At 37.3% G+C, this 17,739-nt stretch overlaps 1 protein-coding gene and 1 pseudogene across 1 annotated transcript; one reads left to right on the top strand and one right to left on the bottom strand.

The window, feature by feature from the left end:
* Positions 1-11,254: 11,254 nt before the first annotated feature.
* On the bottom strand, positions 11,255-12,187 carry LOC120584253 (olfactory receptor 10J1-like). Its single transcript, XM_039839928.1, has one exon. It carries the CDS (start codon positions 12,185-12,187, stop codon positions 11,255-11,257), a length of 933 nt encoding a protein of 310 aa, XP_039695862.1.
* A 3,058-nt stretch (positions 12,188-15,245) lies between these two features.
* LOC120584311 (uncharacterized) lies at positions 15,246-15,364 on the top strand (annotated as a pseudogene).
* Positions 15,365-17,739: the final 2,375 nt, after the last annotated feature.

Here is a 17,739-nt window from a genome sequence, read left to right as displayed (position 1 = left end):
CGAGGCCATCTGATAAGAGTCATTAAGCAATCCACTGTGGCTTCTGCCTGTGCTGGGCTTATAGGTGCCTCAAGGGGCCAAGTCAGAAACTAAGGCCAGCTGCCACTGGTACAGGGCTTGGAGTTGCTCAGCAAGAGGTACAGGGCATGCCGAGGCCAGATGCTGCTTCTTTGGGTATTGTGAGCCTTTGAAAGATTTTATGAAAGTTCACAGCAGGAGCCAAGACAGCTTTTTTTTGGAGGGGGAGGGAAGGTGGCGGGGGGAAATCACTGGAAGCAGCTTGGGTGGGCCCACCAGTTGTAAGAGGCAAAGTCTCAGGGAATCTTTTGGGTGTAGAGACCAGTGTTATATCAGGATGATGGCACTTGTGTCTGCAGGCTGGGAGAGGGAAGCTCTCAACAAAAGAAAAATGGCTTCTGTTTGTATCTCTGCCTGGGTGCAACCCTCCCTTCCAGCTCTCATCCTGAAGCTTGATAGCTCAGCACCTCCCTGTATGACCGCGGAGGCCCTCAAGCAGCTGCCCCAGTGCTGGAGCTCAGAGCAAGCCAGTTCATCAGTGAGTAAACCAGACATGGGCCCTTAAAGAGGAAGGTTTCCACTTCCCGGAGCCCTCCATCTCACTCAACAGCAACCTATGCTGATTTTCACAGCCAGAAGTTGTGGGAACTTTTCTTCCCAGCTAAAACTCTGGGCTGGGGAGCCCAGTGTGTGGCCAGGATCTCTTACTCTTCAGGTGGAGGAGGCAGCTCTGCAGACAAGATAGCTCTCCCAATTCTCGATTGTCACATGTGGTTGTGAAACTGTGCTGTTTCGTGTCTCTGCCCCTTCTACTGTTTTGAGGTAACCTGTTATTCAAAGTGATCTAGTTGTAGGGTTTCTATTCAGGCAGACCTCTGGTGATTCCACATACTGGTTGCTCTGTAATTTTGTTATAATTTTGGTGTGGTCGCTAGAAGAGGTGTGTACAGCCTCTACCTTCTATGCCATCTTGAATCCTATCTCTCCAATTTGTACTTTTTAATCCCTTCACCTTTTCACCCAGCATTGCAACTTCCTCTCATCTGGTAACCATCAGTTTCTTTTTTGTGTCTGTGAGTTTCTTTCTGTTTTATTTTCATGTTTATTTTTTTAAATGTCACATATAAGTAAAATCATATAGTATTTTACTTTGTCTGACTTATTTCACTTAGCATAATATCCTCTAGGTCCATCCATGTTGTCACAAATGGTAAGACTTTATTTTTTATGGCTGATTATATTCCATTGTATATATGTATAACTTTTTCTTTATCCTATCAATGAGCACTTTGGTTGCTTCCATTCTTTGGCCTAAAAGCGCTGCCATATCTTGGTAAATAGCACGGCAGTAAACATAATGGTGCATGTATCTTTTTGAATTATTGTTTTGGATGTCTGTAGATAAATACTCAGAAGTAGAATTGTGGGTCATAAGGTAGTTCTATTTTTTAATTTTTTGAGAAACCTCCAAACTGTTTTCTATAGTGGTTGTACCAATTTGCAGTCCCACCAACAGTGCACAAAAGTTCCCTTTTCTCCATATCCTCATCAATACTTGTGGGTTTTTTTTTTTTTTGATTTATTGATGGTAACCATTCTAATATGTGTGAAGTAATATCTCATTGTGTTTTTAATTTTCATTTCTCTGATAATTAGTGATGTCGAGCATATTTTCATTTGTAAATTGACCATCTGTATTCCTCTTTGGAGAAATGTCTGTTCAGGTCCTCTGTTCATTTTTTTAATCAGACTTTTTGGAGGAGATGTTAGGTCATGTGAGTTTTTTTAATATATTTTGGATATGAACCCCACATCGTATGTATCATTGGCAAATATATTCTCTCATTCAGTAGGTTGTATTTTCATTTTGTTGATGGTTTCCTTTGCTGTGCAAAATTTTTTTAGTTTTTTTTAATTTTTAAAATATATTTTATTAATAATATTGGTTAATAAAATTAAGCATACAGTTCAATAATATGTCATGTGTATATTGCATTGTGTGTTCACCATCCAAAGTTAAATTACCTTCCTTCACCATATATTTGACCCCCTTTACTCTTATCTACCTGCTCTTTCCCCTATTCACTCTGGTAACCACTAAACTGTTGTCTGTGTCCATGAGTCTCTGTTTGTTTGTCTTGTTTGTTTGTTGTTTTCAGTTTTATATCCTACATATGAGTGAAATCATATGGTTCTCAACTTTTACTGTCTGATTTATTTTTCTTAGCATGATAATCTCAAGACCTATCCATGCTGTTGCAATAATACTCAGCCAGGAAAAAAAAAAAAAACCAACTTTTTTAGTTTGAGGTAGTCCCATTTGTTTATTTTTTTCTTTTATTTTCCTTGCCTGAAAGCCATATCTAAAAATAATGTTTTTAAGAGTGATGTCAAATAGTTTACTGCCTATGTTTTCTTCTAGGAGTTTTATGGTTTTGGATCTTTAATGCATTTAAGTTTTTAATCCATTTTGAGTTTATTCTTATATATGCTGTAAGAACATGTTCTGGCAGGATACAAAATTAATATTCAGAAATCACTTGCATATTATACACCAATAATGAACTATCACAAAGAGGAATTCAGAAAACAATCTCAAGTGGATCAGAAGATGGCAGACTAGGTAAAAGTAGGGTTTGTTTCCTCCCAGGTCTGCATTGAAATTACAACCAAATCATAAAAATAATCAATGTGGAGAATCACCTGAAGTCCAGCTGCTCCTAACACCTATGTCTGACAATATAAAGGAGCCACATCGAAGCCGGTAGGAGCGGCAAAGTCGCATATCAGGCTGAACTTGCACCCGCAGGTGGTGGAGAATCACTGGGAGGGAGAGTGAGGCTACAGAGGCTCTCTTGAAAGAGAGGGGTGTCCTGGTCTCGTCTGGGTGCTCCCCAGCCCAGAGTCCCAGCCCAGGGAAGAGGAAATGCCAATAACTCTGACTGTAGAAACCAGAGGGGATTCCGGCTGTCTGGGTGAGACAGAAGAAGACTAAATTCCTAGACTTCTCTTTGAAGGACCCGTGCATAGGCTTTTTGACTTGTGGACACTCACCTGAGACACCAGCAGTGGGTAGAGGCTTGTGTAGGATTCTTTCTGAGAAAGTCTGCATTACTTGGCACCAGAACGAGGGCTGGAAGGGCAGCCACCATTTGTGCCTTAGTACGGCTCCCCTACCGGGCAGCCTACAGACTGCCAGCTTGACTGTGCTGACCCCTCCCGTGGAGCCATTAGGAAGCTCTGGTCAGAGAGGATCAGCCTGCCCTACCCAACCTGCAGATTGCTGGGGGCATTTGTTGCTGGATGGTTGCCAAGCCCTGCTCTGATTTAGGGTCAAGCATTCCCAGTGGGAATGCTGCACTATGAGCAGCATTTCTGAGATAGGGTCAGGCAGATCACTGCTGCCAACATGAACTTGGCTAGATATCGAGGACCCGTGGGCCAGTCCCAGACAGCAGCTGGTCTTACTGTGATCTGGGACTTCTGCAGGAACTCACGAACAGTTACCAAATTTTCTGCAAGATGGAGGTTGTAGTAATCTGACTGCCATTGTCTCTCTGAGATGCCACCTCACCTGACCTGCAGATTGCTCAGGGCATTTATTGCTGGATGGCTGTCAAGCCCTACTCCTATTCAGGGCCAAGCATTCACAGGCTGTGACCAGCACTGTGAGCCACCTTTCCAATCCCAGCAGTGGCCAGGCCAGCGCTGTGAGCCACATTTCCATTCCCAGAGGGTGACGAGTGCTGTGAGTCACCTTTCCAATCCCTGCAGTGGCCAGGCCAGCGCTGTGAGCCACATTTCCATTCCCAGTGGGTGACCAGCTCTGTGAACCACATTTCTGAGATAGGGTCAGGCAGATCACTGCTGCCAACATGAACTCAGACAAATATCAGGGATCTGTGGGCCCTGGTCTTGCTGTGATCTGGGACTTCTGTGGGAACTCGCAAACAGTTACCAAATTTGCAGCAAGACTGAGGAAGTATTGATCTGATTGCCATTGTCTCTCTGATACCTCACCCCACTCTACCCACAAATTTCCCCAGGCAGTCCATTGTTACAAATTGCCACAGCCTAGGCCCTTCCTTCCCCTGAATTCCCAATCCACACAGGCAACAAACTTTGGCTAGCACAGGGAGGGTACTGCATGGAAATCAGGTGCAGGCAGACCTCTGCTGCCAGTAAGAGTTGCAATACTGTTTCTGGGGAGAGCAAGGGTCTGTGAGACTTCCCCGGATGGCAGCTGGTCTCACTATGATCTGTGACTACAGCGGGATCGCCCAGGCACAGCAGTTGCACCAAAACTGAGGCTGGTTCGGCCTGATGGCTTTTGTCTCCCTGAGATCTCACTACGCCCAAGCCACAGAGTACCTGCAGCCCAATGACAGTCAGCCTCTTCTGCCCTACTTGGCTCTGGGGGTACACATATTGCGCAGGCAACAGACCTCGGCTGGTGCAGTGAGCACATTTAAGGGAAAACAGTGTGTGCAGACCACTGCTGCCTGTACAAACTGCAATATCTCTTGAGGGGATCACAAGAGACTGTGGAACTGCCCCAGACATCAGCTTATCTCTATGTGATCTGTGACTACTGCAGAAGCGTGCAGACACAGAAATTGCAGTAAACTGAGGCTATTGGCCTGGCCGCCCTTGAATCCCTGAGCTCCTGCCTCATCCAATACGCAAAGTGCCCGCTGCACATTGAAAGGCAGCTGCCCCTCCCCTGGGGTAGAGCATTCAGGCCTAAAGTGTTGCTATGAGTGGAAACTTGTACAGGGAGCCACAGAGACAGTGTTGGCATATGAACTGAAACTGCAGTGGCAGGGAAAATTTTACTCTATAGACCAAGAAGACTCCCAGTGTGCCTGCACCACCCAATATGCATATCACCCAGAAGCTCATCTAGTTTCAGAGACTTACAGGCAATTGATAGGCAGTGTCAGGCCTTGAAGAACACTGGTCCTTCTGCTAAACTGCCCTAGGTCAGGGATGGAGGATAACCAACTGCTGCCTACCATGTTGTCTCTTCCACTTACCTATAGATCCAGTATAGGCAACAACCATCTGCAGATTACTTTGTAGTTCCCACCAGGTAGCCCTGAGCAATGAAAAGCAGCAGCTGACCTTGGCCTATAGGGGAGCCCTCCCAAGGGGCCACAAAACCATGCATTTGGAGGCTGGCACCAGATGACAACAGAGCAACTCCTGACTAGTCCCATTAGTGGTACACAAAAAGGGTGGTTACAACAAGTACACAAGCCTGCTAGGGCAAATATCACTCAGAGGGGTCAGCCTCCACACAACAACTCTTACCCTGTGGATGCAGCCAATTCCTACAATTAGTCAGCCTGAGCATTAATCCCATCCACTAATGAACTAACAATAAAGACTTGGCAACAACAGAAGATCACACACAACCTACACAAAGATCATGTCCAGAGCCCCCAGCATAAAGGATCAGGGAGAGTACGCCCTGGGCTACACATTTGGCCAAGGCTAAGAGATGAAACAAATATTCTTGACATATAGGTATAAATGCAGAGAGGCTAATAAAATGGGAAAACAAGAAAATATGCCACATATGAAACAACAGGAAAAAACTCCAGAAAATAAGCTAAATGAAATGGAGGCAAGCAACCTACCAGAAACAGAGTTCAAAATAACGGCTATAAGGATGCTCAACAAATTTATGGGGAGAATGGATGAGCACAATGAGAACCTCAACAGCATAAAAAAGGACATAGAAACCATAAAAAAGAAGCAAATAGAAATGAGGAATACAATAACTGAAATGAAATATACACTAGAAGGATACAACAGTAGATTGGACAAAGCAGAAGATTGAATCAGTGAATTGGAAGACAAGGTAGCAGAATATATACAATCAGAACAACAAAAAGAAAAAAGAATTTAAAACAATGAGGACAGTTTAAGAGATCTCTGTGACAACATGAAGTGGAAAAATATCCAGATTATAGGAGTACCTGAAGAGGAAGAGAGAGAGCAAGGGATTGAGAATCTATTTGAGGAAATAATGACAGAAAATTTCCCTACCCTGGCAAAGGAATTAGACATACAAATTCAGGAAGCACAAATTGTTCTAAACAAGAGGAACTCAAACAGACCATCATCAAGACACATCATCATTAAAATGCCAATAGTCAAAAACAAAGAGAAAATCTTAAAATCAGCAAGAGAAAGTCAGCTAGTTATTTACAAGGGTATCCTCCATAAGAATGGCTGCTGATTTTTCAATGGAAACTTTGCAGGCCAGAAGGGACTAGTGAGAAATATTCAAAGTTATAAAAAACAAGAATCTACAACCACGAATACTCTACCCAGCAAGGCTTTGGATTAAATGGAAGGTGAGATAAAGAGCTTCCCAGACAGGAGAAAGGTTAAGGAATTCATCACCAATAAGTCAGCATTATAAGAAATGTTAAAGGGTCTTCTGTAAAAAGAGAAGGGGTAAAAAAAGAAAATCGAAATAACAAATATGAATAATAAAATGGCAGTAACAATGTACCTATCAGCAATCGCTTTAAATGTAAACAGAGTAAATGCTCCAATCAAAATATATAAGGTAACCAAATGAATAAGAAAACAAGACCCATGCATATGCTGTCTACAAGAGACCCACTTCAAATCAAACGACACTCAGACTGAAAGTAGAGATGGAAAAAGATATTTTACGCAAATGGAAATGAAAACAAAAAAAGTCAGGGTAGCAAAACTCATATCAGTTTAAATAGACTTTAAAACAAAGGCTATAGTAAGAGACAAAAAAGACCATTACATAATGATAAAGGGATCGACAAATCAAGAGGACATAATCCTAGTAAGCATATACACATCCAACACAGGAGCATCTTATACATAAAGCAATTATTGACTGACATGAAAGGAGAGATCAATAGTAATACATTCGTAGTAGGAGAATTTAACACCCCATTGACACCAATGGACAGATCTTCCAGGCAAAGATTCAACAAGGAAACAATGGGCCTAAAAGACACACTAGATCAGATGGATTTAATAGATATTTTCAGAGCATTTTACCCCAAAGCAGCAAAATATACATTCTTCTCAAGTGCACATAAAACATTTTCTAGGACAGACCACATGTTAGGACACAAAACAAGTTTCAATAAATTTAAGAAAATTAAAATCATATCAACTGTCTCCTCCAATCAAAATGGTGTGAAACTAGAAATTAACGAGAAGAAAAAGACTGGAAAATATACAAACACATGGAGGCTAAATAACATGCTACTAAAAAAATGAGTGGGTTATTAATGAGAGCAAGGAAGAAATCAAAAGATACCTAGAGACAAACGAAGTGAAAATACAACTCAAAATTTAAGGGACACAGCGAAAGCAGTTCTAACAGAGAAATTCATAGCAATAGAAGCCTCCCTCAAGAAACAAGAAAAAGCTCAAATAAACAATCTAATCTTACAATTAAAAGAACTAGAAAAGGAAGGGCAAACAAAGCCTGAAGAGAATAGAAGGAAGGAAATAATGAAGATTAGACTGTAAATAAATGAAATAGAGTCTAGAAAAACAATACAAAAGGTTAATAAAACCAAGAGCTGGTTCTTTGAAAGGATAAAGAAAATTGACAGATCCTTAGCCAGACTCATCAAGGAAAAAAGAGAGGACTCAAATCAATAAAATCAGAAATTACCACAGACTCCACAGGAATACAATGGATCATAAGAAAATACTACAAGTAATTATATGCCATATGCCAACAAACTGGATAATCTGGAAGAAATGAACACATTCCTAGAAACATACACTCTCCCAAGACTGAATCAAGAAGAAACAGAAAATCTGAATCGATGATTACCACCAATGAAATAGAATCAGTAATAAAAACTTCCCAAAAAACAAAAGTCCGGGACCAGATGGCTTTATAGGTGAATTTTACCAAACATTCAAAGAAGAATTATCACCTATTTTTCTCAAACTCTTTCAAAATATTCAAGAAGAGGGAAGGCTCCCTAACTTCTTTTATGAGGCCACCATTACCTTGATTCCAAAACCAGACAAAGACATTACAAAAAAAAACAACTATTGGATGATATCTCTTATGAACATTGATGCAAAAATCCTAAACAAAATATTAGCAAATTGAATTCAGCAATACATTAAAAATATCATACACCATGATCAAGTCAGATTTATTTCTGGGATGCAAGGTTGGTTCAATATCCGCAAGTCAATTAATGTAATACACCACATTAACAAATCGAAAGATTAAAAGCATATGATCATATCAATAAATGCAGAAAAAGTGTTCAACAAAATCCAGCATCCATTTATGATAAAAACTCTCAGCTAGGTGGTAATAGAGAGAACATACTTCAACATAATAAAGTCCATATATGACAAACCTACAGCTAACATCATACTCAATGGGAAAAGGCTAAAATATTTTCCTTAAGATCAGGAACAAGACAAGGATACCCACTTTCACCACTCCTCTTCAACATTGCATTGGAAGTCTTAGCCACAGCAATAAGACAAGAAAGAGAAATAAAAGGCATTCAAATTGGAAAAGAAAAAGTAAAACTCTCGTTATTTGCCTATGACATATTATATCGAAAGAACCCTAAAGATTCCACCAAAAGATGGTTAAAAATTATCAATTAATTCAGTAAATTAGCAGGTTACAAAATAAATAGTCAGAAGTCAATAGCATTTTTATACACTAATGATGAACTTTCAAAAAAGAAATTAAGAAAACAATCCCATTTACAATTGCATCAAAAACTATAAACTACCTGGGAATCTAATTAAGAAAGTAGAAGACCTGTTTTCAGAAAATTATGTCATTGAAAAAAGAAATTGAAGAGGATACAAATAAATGGAAGCATGGGTAGGAAAAATTAGCATCGTTGAAATGGCCCTACTACCCAAAGCAATCTATAAATTCAATGCAATCCCTATCAAATTACTGAGAGCATTTTTCAGAGAGCTAGAACAAATAATCCTAAAATTTCCTGAATAGCTACGGCAATCTTGAGAAAGAAGAACAAAGTTGGAGGTATTACACTACCTAATATCAAATTATATTACAAGGCTACAGTAATCAAAATAGAATGGTAATGACATAAAAACAGATATCGATCAATGAAACAGAATAGAGAGCCCAGAAATAAATCCATGCCTACATGCTCACTTAATATATGACAAAGGAGGTAAGAATATACAATCGGGTAAAGACAGTCTCTTCAATAAATAATGTTGGGAAAATTGGACAGATACATGCAAAAAAAGAAAAAAGAAAAAAAGAAACTGGACCACCTTATTACACCGTATACAAGAATAGGCTCAAAATGTATTAAAGACTTAAATATAAGACCTGAAACCATAAAACTTGTAGAAGAAAACATAGGTAGTAAACTGTCTGATATTACTAACAGGAATTTCTTTTCAGATATATCTTCTCGAATAAGGGAAACAAACAAACAAACAAAAAACAAATGGGATTACATCAAACTAAAAAGTTTTTGTACAGCAAAGGAAAACATCAACACAACAAAAAGACAACCGACTGGGAGAAGATATTCGTTAATGATACATCTGATAAGGGGTTAATATCCAAAATATATAAAGAACTTACACAACCTAAGAACAACAACAACAAAAACAATTCAATTAAAAAATGGGCAGAAGACCTGAACAGACACTTCTCCAAAGAGGAAATACAGATAGCTAATAAACATATGAAAAGATGCTCAAAGTCACTAATCATCAGAGAAATGAAAATTAAAACCACAATGAGACATCATCTCACACCTGTCAGAATGGCTATCATCAATAAATCAAGAAACAATAATTATGGACAAGAATGCTGAGAAAATAGAACCCTCATACAGTGTTGGTGGGATTGCAAATTGGTACAGCTGCTGTGGAAAACAGTATGGAGGTTACTCAAAAAATTAAAAATGGACATACCTTTTGACTCAGCAAGTGCACTGCTGGGTATTTATCCAAAGAAAATCAAAACAATAATTTGTAAAGATCCATGCACCCCAATATTCATGGCAGCACAATTTACAATAGCCAAGATATGAAAGCAACCTAAATGCCCATCAACAGATGATTGGATAAAGAAATTATGGTTCATATATACAACGGAATATTACTCAGCCATTACAAAAAATTGAAATCCTACCATTTGCAACAACATAGATGGACCTAGAGGTTATTATGCTGAATGAAATAAGTCAGACAGAGAAAAATAAATACCATATAATTTCACTTACATGAGGAATCTAAGGACTAAAAAGAACAAACTTATTAAAAATAGACTCACAAATATAGTGACAGAGGGAAGGTGTGGTTGGGGGGCTGGGAGAATGGAGTGAAGGGTTAAAGAAGTACAAATTGGTAGTTGATAGTTGGTCGTGAGGATGGAGAGCACAGCATAGAGTGTGCAGTTAGCATTCATATAATGGCTAGGGGGAGGGCAAGGGGAGGGAGGGAGCAGATGGGGGGATCGTTTTATGAACTATATAGATTTCTAACCAACGTATCATATACTTGAAACTAATTTAAATAAATACATTTAAAAATACAAAGCATGAAAAAAGAAAGAATCCCATTTACAATTGCACAGAAAAGAAAAAGAAATCTAAAATAAATCTAATCAAGGAGTTAAAAAACCTGTGCTCAGAAAATTATAAAACATTAAAGAAAGAAATTAAAGAATATACAAGTAAATGGAAGCATATACCATGCTTATGAATAGGAGTAATTAACATTGCTAAAATATACACATTATCCAAAGAAATCTATAGATTCAATATAATCCTTATCAAAGTACAGATGGCATTTTTCACAGAACTAGAACAAATAATCCCAAAATTTATATGACACCACAAAAGACCTTGAATAGCCAAAGCAATCTTGAGGAAGAAGAACAAAGTTAGAGGTATCATGCTACCTGATATCAAACTATACTACAAGGCTATAGGAATCAAAACAGCATGATACTGGCATAAAAACAGACATATAGATCAGTGGAACAGAATAGAGAGCCTAGAAATAAACCCATGCCTATATGGTCAATTAATCTATGATAAGAATATACAATGAGGTAAAAATAGTCTCTTCAATATATGATGTAGGGAAAACTTGACAGATACATGCAAAAAAATCAAATTTTTTGAGATTACAAAAATATTCAGAGTATAATAGGCAATATGTCAAACTACCTGAGATCTTAGGCAAGAGGTTTTTTACCAAAAGCACGGTGAAGGGCATCTTTGACTTCCTTGTTCCTCAGAGTGTATACCACAGGATTAAGGAGAGGAGTAAAAATGGTATAGGTCACTGAGATCAGCTGATCCTGATCCCTAGTGTTCTCTGAGTTGGGCTTGAGGTAAGCAATGGAGGCACAACCATAGTGGACAATGACCACAGTGAGGTGGGAGGCACAAGTTGCAAAAGCCTTCTTTCGGCCCTCAGCTGAGGCAATTTTAAGGATGGTAGAGATGATAAGGATGTAGGAAATGAAGACCAAACCCATGGGCACCACGATAACAAGTGAACTGACAATAATATTAATTATGTCATGTAGATTGGTGTCAGCACAGGAGAGTTTCATGACTGGGCGGATGTCACAGAAATAATGGGCCACTTTTCTATCACAGAAGGGCAGTTTGAACACAGAGGAAATCTGAATTATGGCCACAAGCAGCCCAATGCTGCAGGTCCCCCATACTAGCTGGGCACACACCTTCTTGTTCATAATGACTGTGTATCTCAAGGGGTTACAGATGGCCACATAACGGTCATACCCCATTGCTGTGAGTAGAAAGCAGTTGTTGATGGCCAAGGTGATAAAAAAGAACATCTGGGTGGCACAGCCAGCCAAAGAGATGGGTTGGCTTAGACCTATGAGGCTGGAGAGCATTCGTGGTACAATGACCAATGTGTACATGGTTTCTGACATGGAAAGCATACTAAGAAAGAAGTACATGGGGGTGTGAAGGTGACGATCAATGCTGATAATTGTCACAATGATGACATTGCCAGCCAGGGTTAAAAGGTACAAGATAAGAAATACCGCGAAGAGGGTGAGTTTGTGTTCACAAAAGCTGGGAAAACCCTGGAAAACAAATTCACTCACCGCTGTATGATTCTCTCTCTTCATTGATAAATTCCAGGTCTAAAAGCTGGAGACTTAGGCCAATCAATCAGAATAAATGAATGCCCAATGCTTTGAGCAGGAGAACTCTAGAAGAAGAAGAAGAAGATAATAAAGATCTGCTCTTGAGTCAATACCAGGTTAATGGAGACTACTCTTCACCTACAGGTAAAATAAAATAAACAATCAGGAAATAATTTTATGTATGCCGATTTACAGTTTCAGAGTTTTGTTTACCTAAAACAAATTTGCTCACTTTTTCCACTTTGTTTAAAGCACAATATTGATCACCTTCTTAAACATCTTCTCTTCTAAGTTGACACACAAGAGAGAAGTATTTGCTTTCTCCCTGTTCCACTTGTCTGCATCTTTTATCAATTCTTTTCAAAAATTATTCAATAGCTTCACACCTGACAGGTATCTCCCCCACATTGCTTCTTAATGAATCATGTTCCTCTCTTTATTCAATACTTAACTCAAGTCTCCTCTTGCTCAGTAAGTCTTCTCAGAACTAAATACAAGTTATCAATACAAGCCTTCTATAGTGTGCTTGAACTGCTAAATGTTGCTCTGTAACTAGTTTTAGTGAACTGTGTGTATTTCTCTGTGTTTTCTATCTTGTGCTTACATGTGAATTTTCACAGGTTGTCTGACTCACTACTAGACTCTGAACTCTTTTTTTCTAATTTCTTCAGAATTATTAACTGGGTATCTTTGAGGAAACCAGTCTGCACATCTCTCCTTCTAACCCCTATCTAGGAGGTAAGTGAGGATCACAAAGCTCTCATTAAAAAAAAAAAAAAAATTGAATAATAATGGTTAACAACAACAACAACAATACTTACTGCACTTTTTAGTTTATAAAGTGTTTTTACGTATATTATTTAGCAGCATAACAATACCGTGTGTTAGGTAATTATCTCAATCTTGTAGATGGGAAACCTGAGACACCTAGGGTTAGGTGATTTATCCAAAATTTAAAAAGTTATAGATCCAACTTTTTAATACTAAGGCCAGTGTGATTTGTCCTACCCCGAAATGCTTGAGAAGCATCATCTCCACAAAACGGATAAGAAAGAAAATTCTTTATTTTTTGGCTTTTATTGACAAGACAATACATTTTTCTTACTCTGGGAATAAGATCACATTAAAAACTGGAAAACATTGAGAAAACTGGAAAAATTTTAAGATGTTTATATAGATAAGTAGATAAAATATTGGTATATTAGTGACAACACATGCCCAATCTCCTTGGTTTAATATTTCTACTTCCAATTATCTATTTTAAGGAGACAATTAGAGGTATATATCAGAATGTGTGTATAGGAAGTTTTTATAATATTATTTTAATGATGAAGACCAGAAATAATGTAAATGAATAAAGGAATGATTAAATAAATTATAACATCTATCTGATGGAAACATTGAAGCCATTAGACATCTCTGAGGTGTGGATAGGGAAAAATATGATACAAATGGATACATACATACATACATACATACATACATACATACACACATAGTTACACACATACACAAAGAGATAAATGAGATGCATAGATAGACTACAATTTTGTAAAAATAGGAAAAAAAAGAAAAAAGAAGGAATGAAAGAATAAGGAAAAACATTCAATGGCATACCAGCCATTTAAAAAGACTAGAAGGAAATATATCAAAATGTTAAACAATTTTTTTTTGTTGTTTTTTTCCTGGGTAGTGAATGGAGAATCTTAAATTATCTTCCTCTTTATGCTTTCTATACAATACAGACTTTCTTTTTAATTATTCTCTTTTAAACACAAAGCTGAATTTTATAATTCTACCCCAAAGTGAAACTCTATAATGAGATTGCAAAGAAATTTAAGGCAAAAAAGTGAAAGTAGGGGCTTAATTTACCTTGGAAAAAAGAAAATTGACAGAATAGGCATTTTGTAAAAATTTGAGCACCCAAGGGCCACATGCAGTGGAAATTAACTTTAGTTTTTAAAGAAAGATTGTAGTTGGTAAAAAGGAAAACTTTTTAAATAGTGCTGAAAGTACAGAGTGGCAAGTGAGGTATTCATTTGAGTGCAAAATTTAAGAGAAAACCAAAATAGTAAATAAGATGAATATAGTTTTAATGCAATATTTTTGAAAATTAATGCAAAAGTTCATGAACAAAATATTAAAATATTAAATAATGACATGGTCAATTTTGATTATTGCTACAGTGGAATGAAAGTGGTAGGATGAGAACAGATTTTGGAATTTCCTTATTAAAGATTTTGAGGAAAAGAAAAGTATAAAATATTTCAAAACATAGAGAAAATGTAGAGCAAAATATATGTTAATTTTCTCAGAGATGTGAAGATAAGCTAGTCTTTAAATATTGCTGTTTAACTGGGATTCATGATTTATTACTAAACAAAATAAAACTAAAATCTTATGTAAGTGGAAAATCAATCAGAATGGAAAAACTAAGCTAGGGTGTACAAGAGAAAAGATTGAATTGAACTTGTGCGATACTGCAATTCTCTCTCCTCTCTCATCACCCCTCAGGAAAACTGACTCATCAAATGGCAAAGACTTGATGAGTGATAACACTAGGGTAGTAAGATAATGATTGCTGAAACAAAATGACAACCTCCGTCTGTGGAATCCAAGTCACTGAAAGAAAGCGACACTTTACACCACTTTCTGTTTTCCTTGGATTCTGCCTCTTTACCCTCACCACCCCCAAAATCTCTCCATCCTAAAAAAATGTAAAAATATTTCCTTCTAATGAAATTATTTTCTACTTAGACCTGACAACCAATCCTGGGCAAGGAGTTAATCTTACCCATTTTATTATTCAAGTTTTTCCAACTGGAAGCAAGCGCTGGAAAAACTCTTATGTTTCATAGCTTTAAGTCCTTTAAATACAACTGAATCATAGAAACTTAGAGTTAGGAGGTAATTTTAAAAGCCCAACATTTCTCACAATTTCTGCCTCAGTGCTTCCAATGATTGGAAATTTATTATCTTACAAGTTAGCATCCCTCTTTTTTTTTAAGATACTAAGTTTACTTAAAAAAAAATAAAAGTAGTCCATGGCCATGCCACCCTGAACACACCCAATACCATCTGATCTTGGAAGCTAAGCAGGACTGGGCCTGGTTAGTACTTGGATGGAAGACCACCTAGGAAGTCTAGGTGCTGTAGGCATAAAAAAATAAATAAATAAAAGTAGATATTTTATGTTATAAAAATGCTTAAGAGGAAAAAAAGCCATCTATACAGTAGAGTATAAATGGAAAAGTTAGTTTTCTCCTTCTGTACTTTGCATTCTCTGGTCCAGAAGTAAACATAATTCATATTTTTTATTTTTTAAATTGTTTATTTCTACCTAGAAAATTTCCATATATAGTTATGCATATTTCCTTTTCATTTCAATTTTATACTAATAGAATTAGCACATACAAATTCACAACTAGCTTTGTTCACTTAATATCATACCTTGAATACTTTATAACGGTACTATAAATCTATCTCACTCTTCATTTTCAAGGGTGCATACTATTCCATATAGACATACTATCATTAATTCTATTTTCAAATCGCCTTAATTCTTACAAATTGTTACTTTCTATTGACTCAATATCTGTCTCCCTGCAATTTGCCACCTCCCCACATTTTCCTACCTCTTATTTCCTCTTCAACCAGATAGTGTTTAAAATATTTGAAGATCGCTATCATGTCTGCTAAATTTCACATCCTTGAATTCATTACCACAGCAAAATGAGCATAAAAAAATATAATATTAATAGACAAGAGAATCAATACAACAAAACAAATACTGAAAACCATAGAGGAAAAAATAATAAGATTTTGAAAAATATACATGGCATTCCATTTTAATGTAGTTCTGCCGATAGCTAGCCACTCATTGCTTCTGACCTTGGCAATAGAGAGGGTCACTTTCCAGATAGTGATCTTTAAAAAGAATTGAAGGGGTTAGGTCTATTCAGAGGAAGCCCATGAAAACACCTTGTTGTGGGATGCCAAAATCCAGAAAACAAAGAAAATTCAGCTCTCTCTAGTATGAGAAAAAGAACCTCGAATTATTGCTATATTCCTTGACATTTGGGGCATTGGTTTCTTTGGCTCGAAAAGTGTCCCAGGGAAAAAAAAATATCAGTCTCTTAAACTCCAGATTTCAGGAGCTTTGGATATTTATTTTCCCCAAGAGAAGCAAATCCCTTTGTCCCAAGTCCCCTGCGCCCATCCCTTCTAAAATCCCTCTAGGGTATTAAGAGGGAAGGATGAGAGAATCCTAGAGCTTGTCCCAAGGGCTTCGTTAGGAACTTGGGTAGCAAATGAGAGAAAAGCTGTCATGTATTTATTTACTATGGGGACTTGTTGGGGTTTCAGAAACTAACACCCCATTGAGTTGAAGTCAAGTAAAACTCTAGGAATACTTGATAAGCTTACAAAGAGAAAACCCTAAATTTTAGTTTTTCTAGATTACAGTGCAACCAACTTTCTGAAATTATTCAAATAAGATGGGACAAGCAGAGGGTTATAGGGGCTAGAGTTCCTCTGTCCAGCTTCAGCCTACAGCCAATTTTCCTGAAATATCACTAAATGTACATGTCAGCCTAACTTTCTCATTTAGAGAGGACTATCTCCCATGCTGTCAGACCTATTTCTTATTTTCTCTTCAGTTCTTTGTTAGATCTTGCTGGAGATCCTTGCAGTAGTCCTCTACTCCAGCAAGTTCAGATTCTGGCTTAGCAGGACCCTCTTCATCAAGATAATTTCTGTACTCGTGGGAGATATATGAGAAGCCAAGTTAGCTCTATTCTGTAAAGAGAGATTGCCATAACGATCTTCAATCTAGACTAAGAATTTTCTATCCAAAATATTCCTATTTTCCCTTGGATTAAAAAATAATACGTGTTCATTATAGAAAACATAGAAAAAGAAAAATAAGAAAATCTAAATCTCTTATGATCTCCACCTTAGAAATATCAACACTATTAACATTTTTGTTTATCAGACTTTTCCCCACATGTTTATATGTGTACATTTGTTTACACACACACACACGCACACACACACATGGATTTATGACAAAAATAGGATATTGATTACTTTTGTATCCCTTTGTTTTTTTAACAATATGAGATCATTCTATACAAACTTCTTTATATCCAGTTTATTTTTTAATTTAGCAATGTATTGTGAAACTTCCCCATATCAATAAACAATTTCAGAAGGAGAGGTTATCCTGTGTGTTATAAGATGTTTAGTAGCATCAGTTGCTTCTACTCACTAGATGTTAGGAGCATCCTCTCTCTTGCTCTTACTAAATTGGAGAAAACCAAAAATGTCTTTAAATATTGCCAAATATGCCCTGAGAAGGGAGGAGTCATCCTCATTTGAGCATAATTGGTCTAAAAATTCTACCACTACTGGGCCAAAGTCTCACCTTCTATATATTTAGTCATCACATCATTTAATTTGTTCTTCGTATCCTGTATTTCCTGTAGATGAAAATTAGTTCTAAATGCTTAATTAGATGCAAGTTCAACTTATTA

Source organism: Pteropus medius, unplaced genomic scaffold (assembly GCF_902729225.1).
Source record: "Pteropus medius unplaced genomic scaffold, Ma_sr-lr_union100, whole genome shotgun sequence".
In the NCBI taxonomy this organism is placed as follows: Eukaryota; Metazoa; Chordata; class Mammalia; order Chiroptera; family Pteropodidae; genus Pteropus; species Pteropus medius.
Note: the sequence above shows the minus strand (reverse complement) of the source record. Positions and strands in the feature narration are given on the sequence as shown.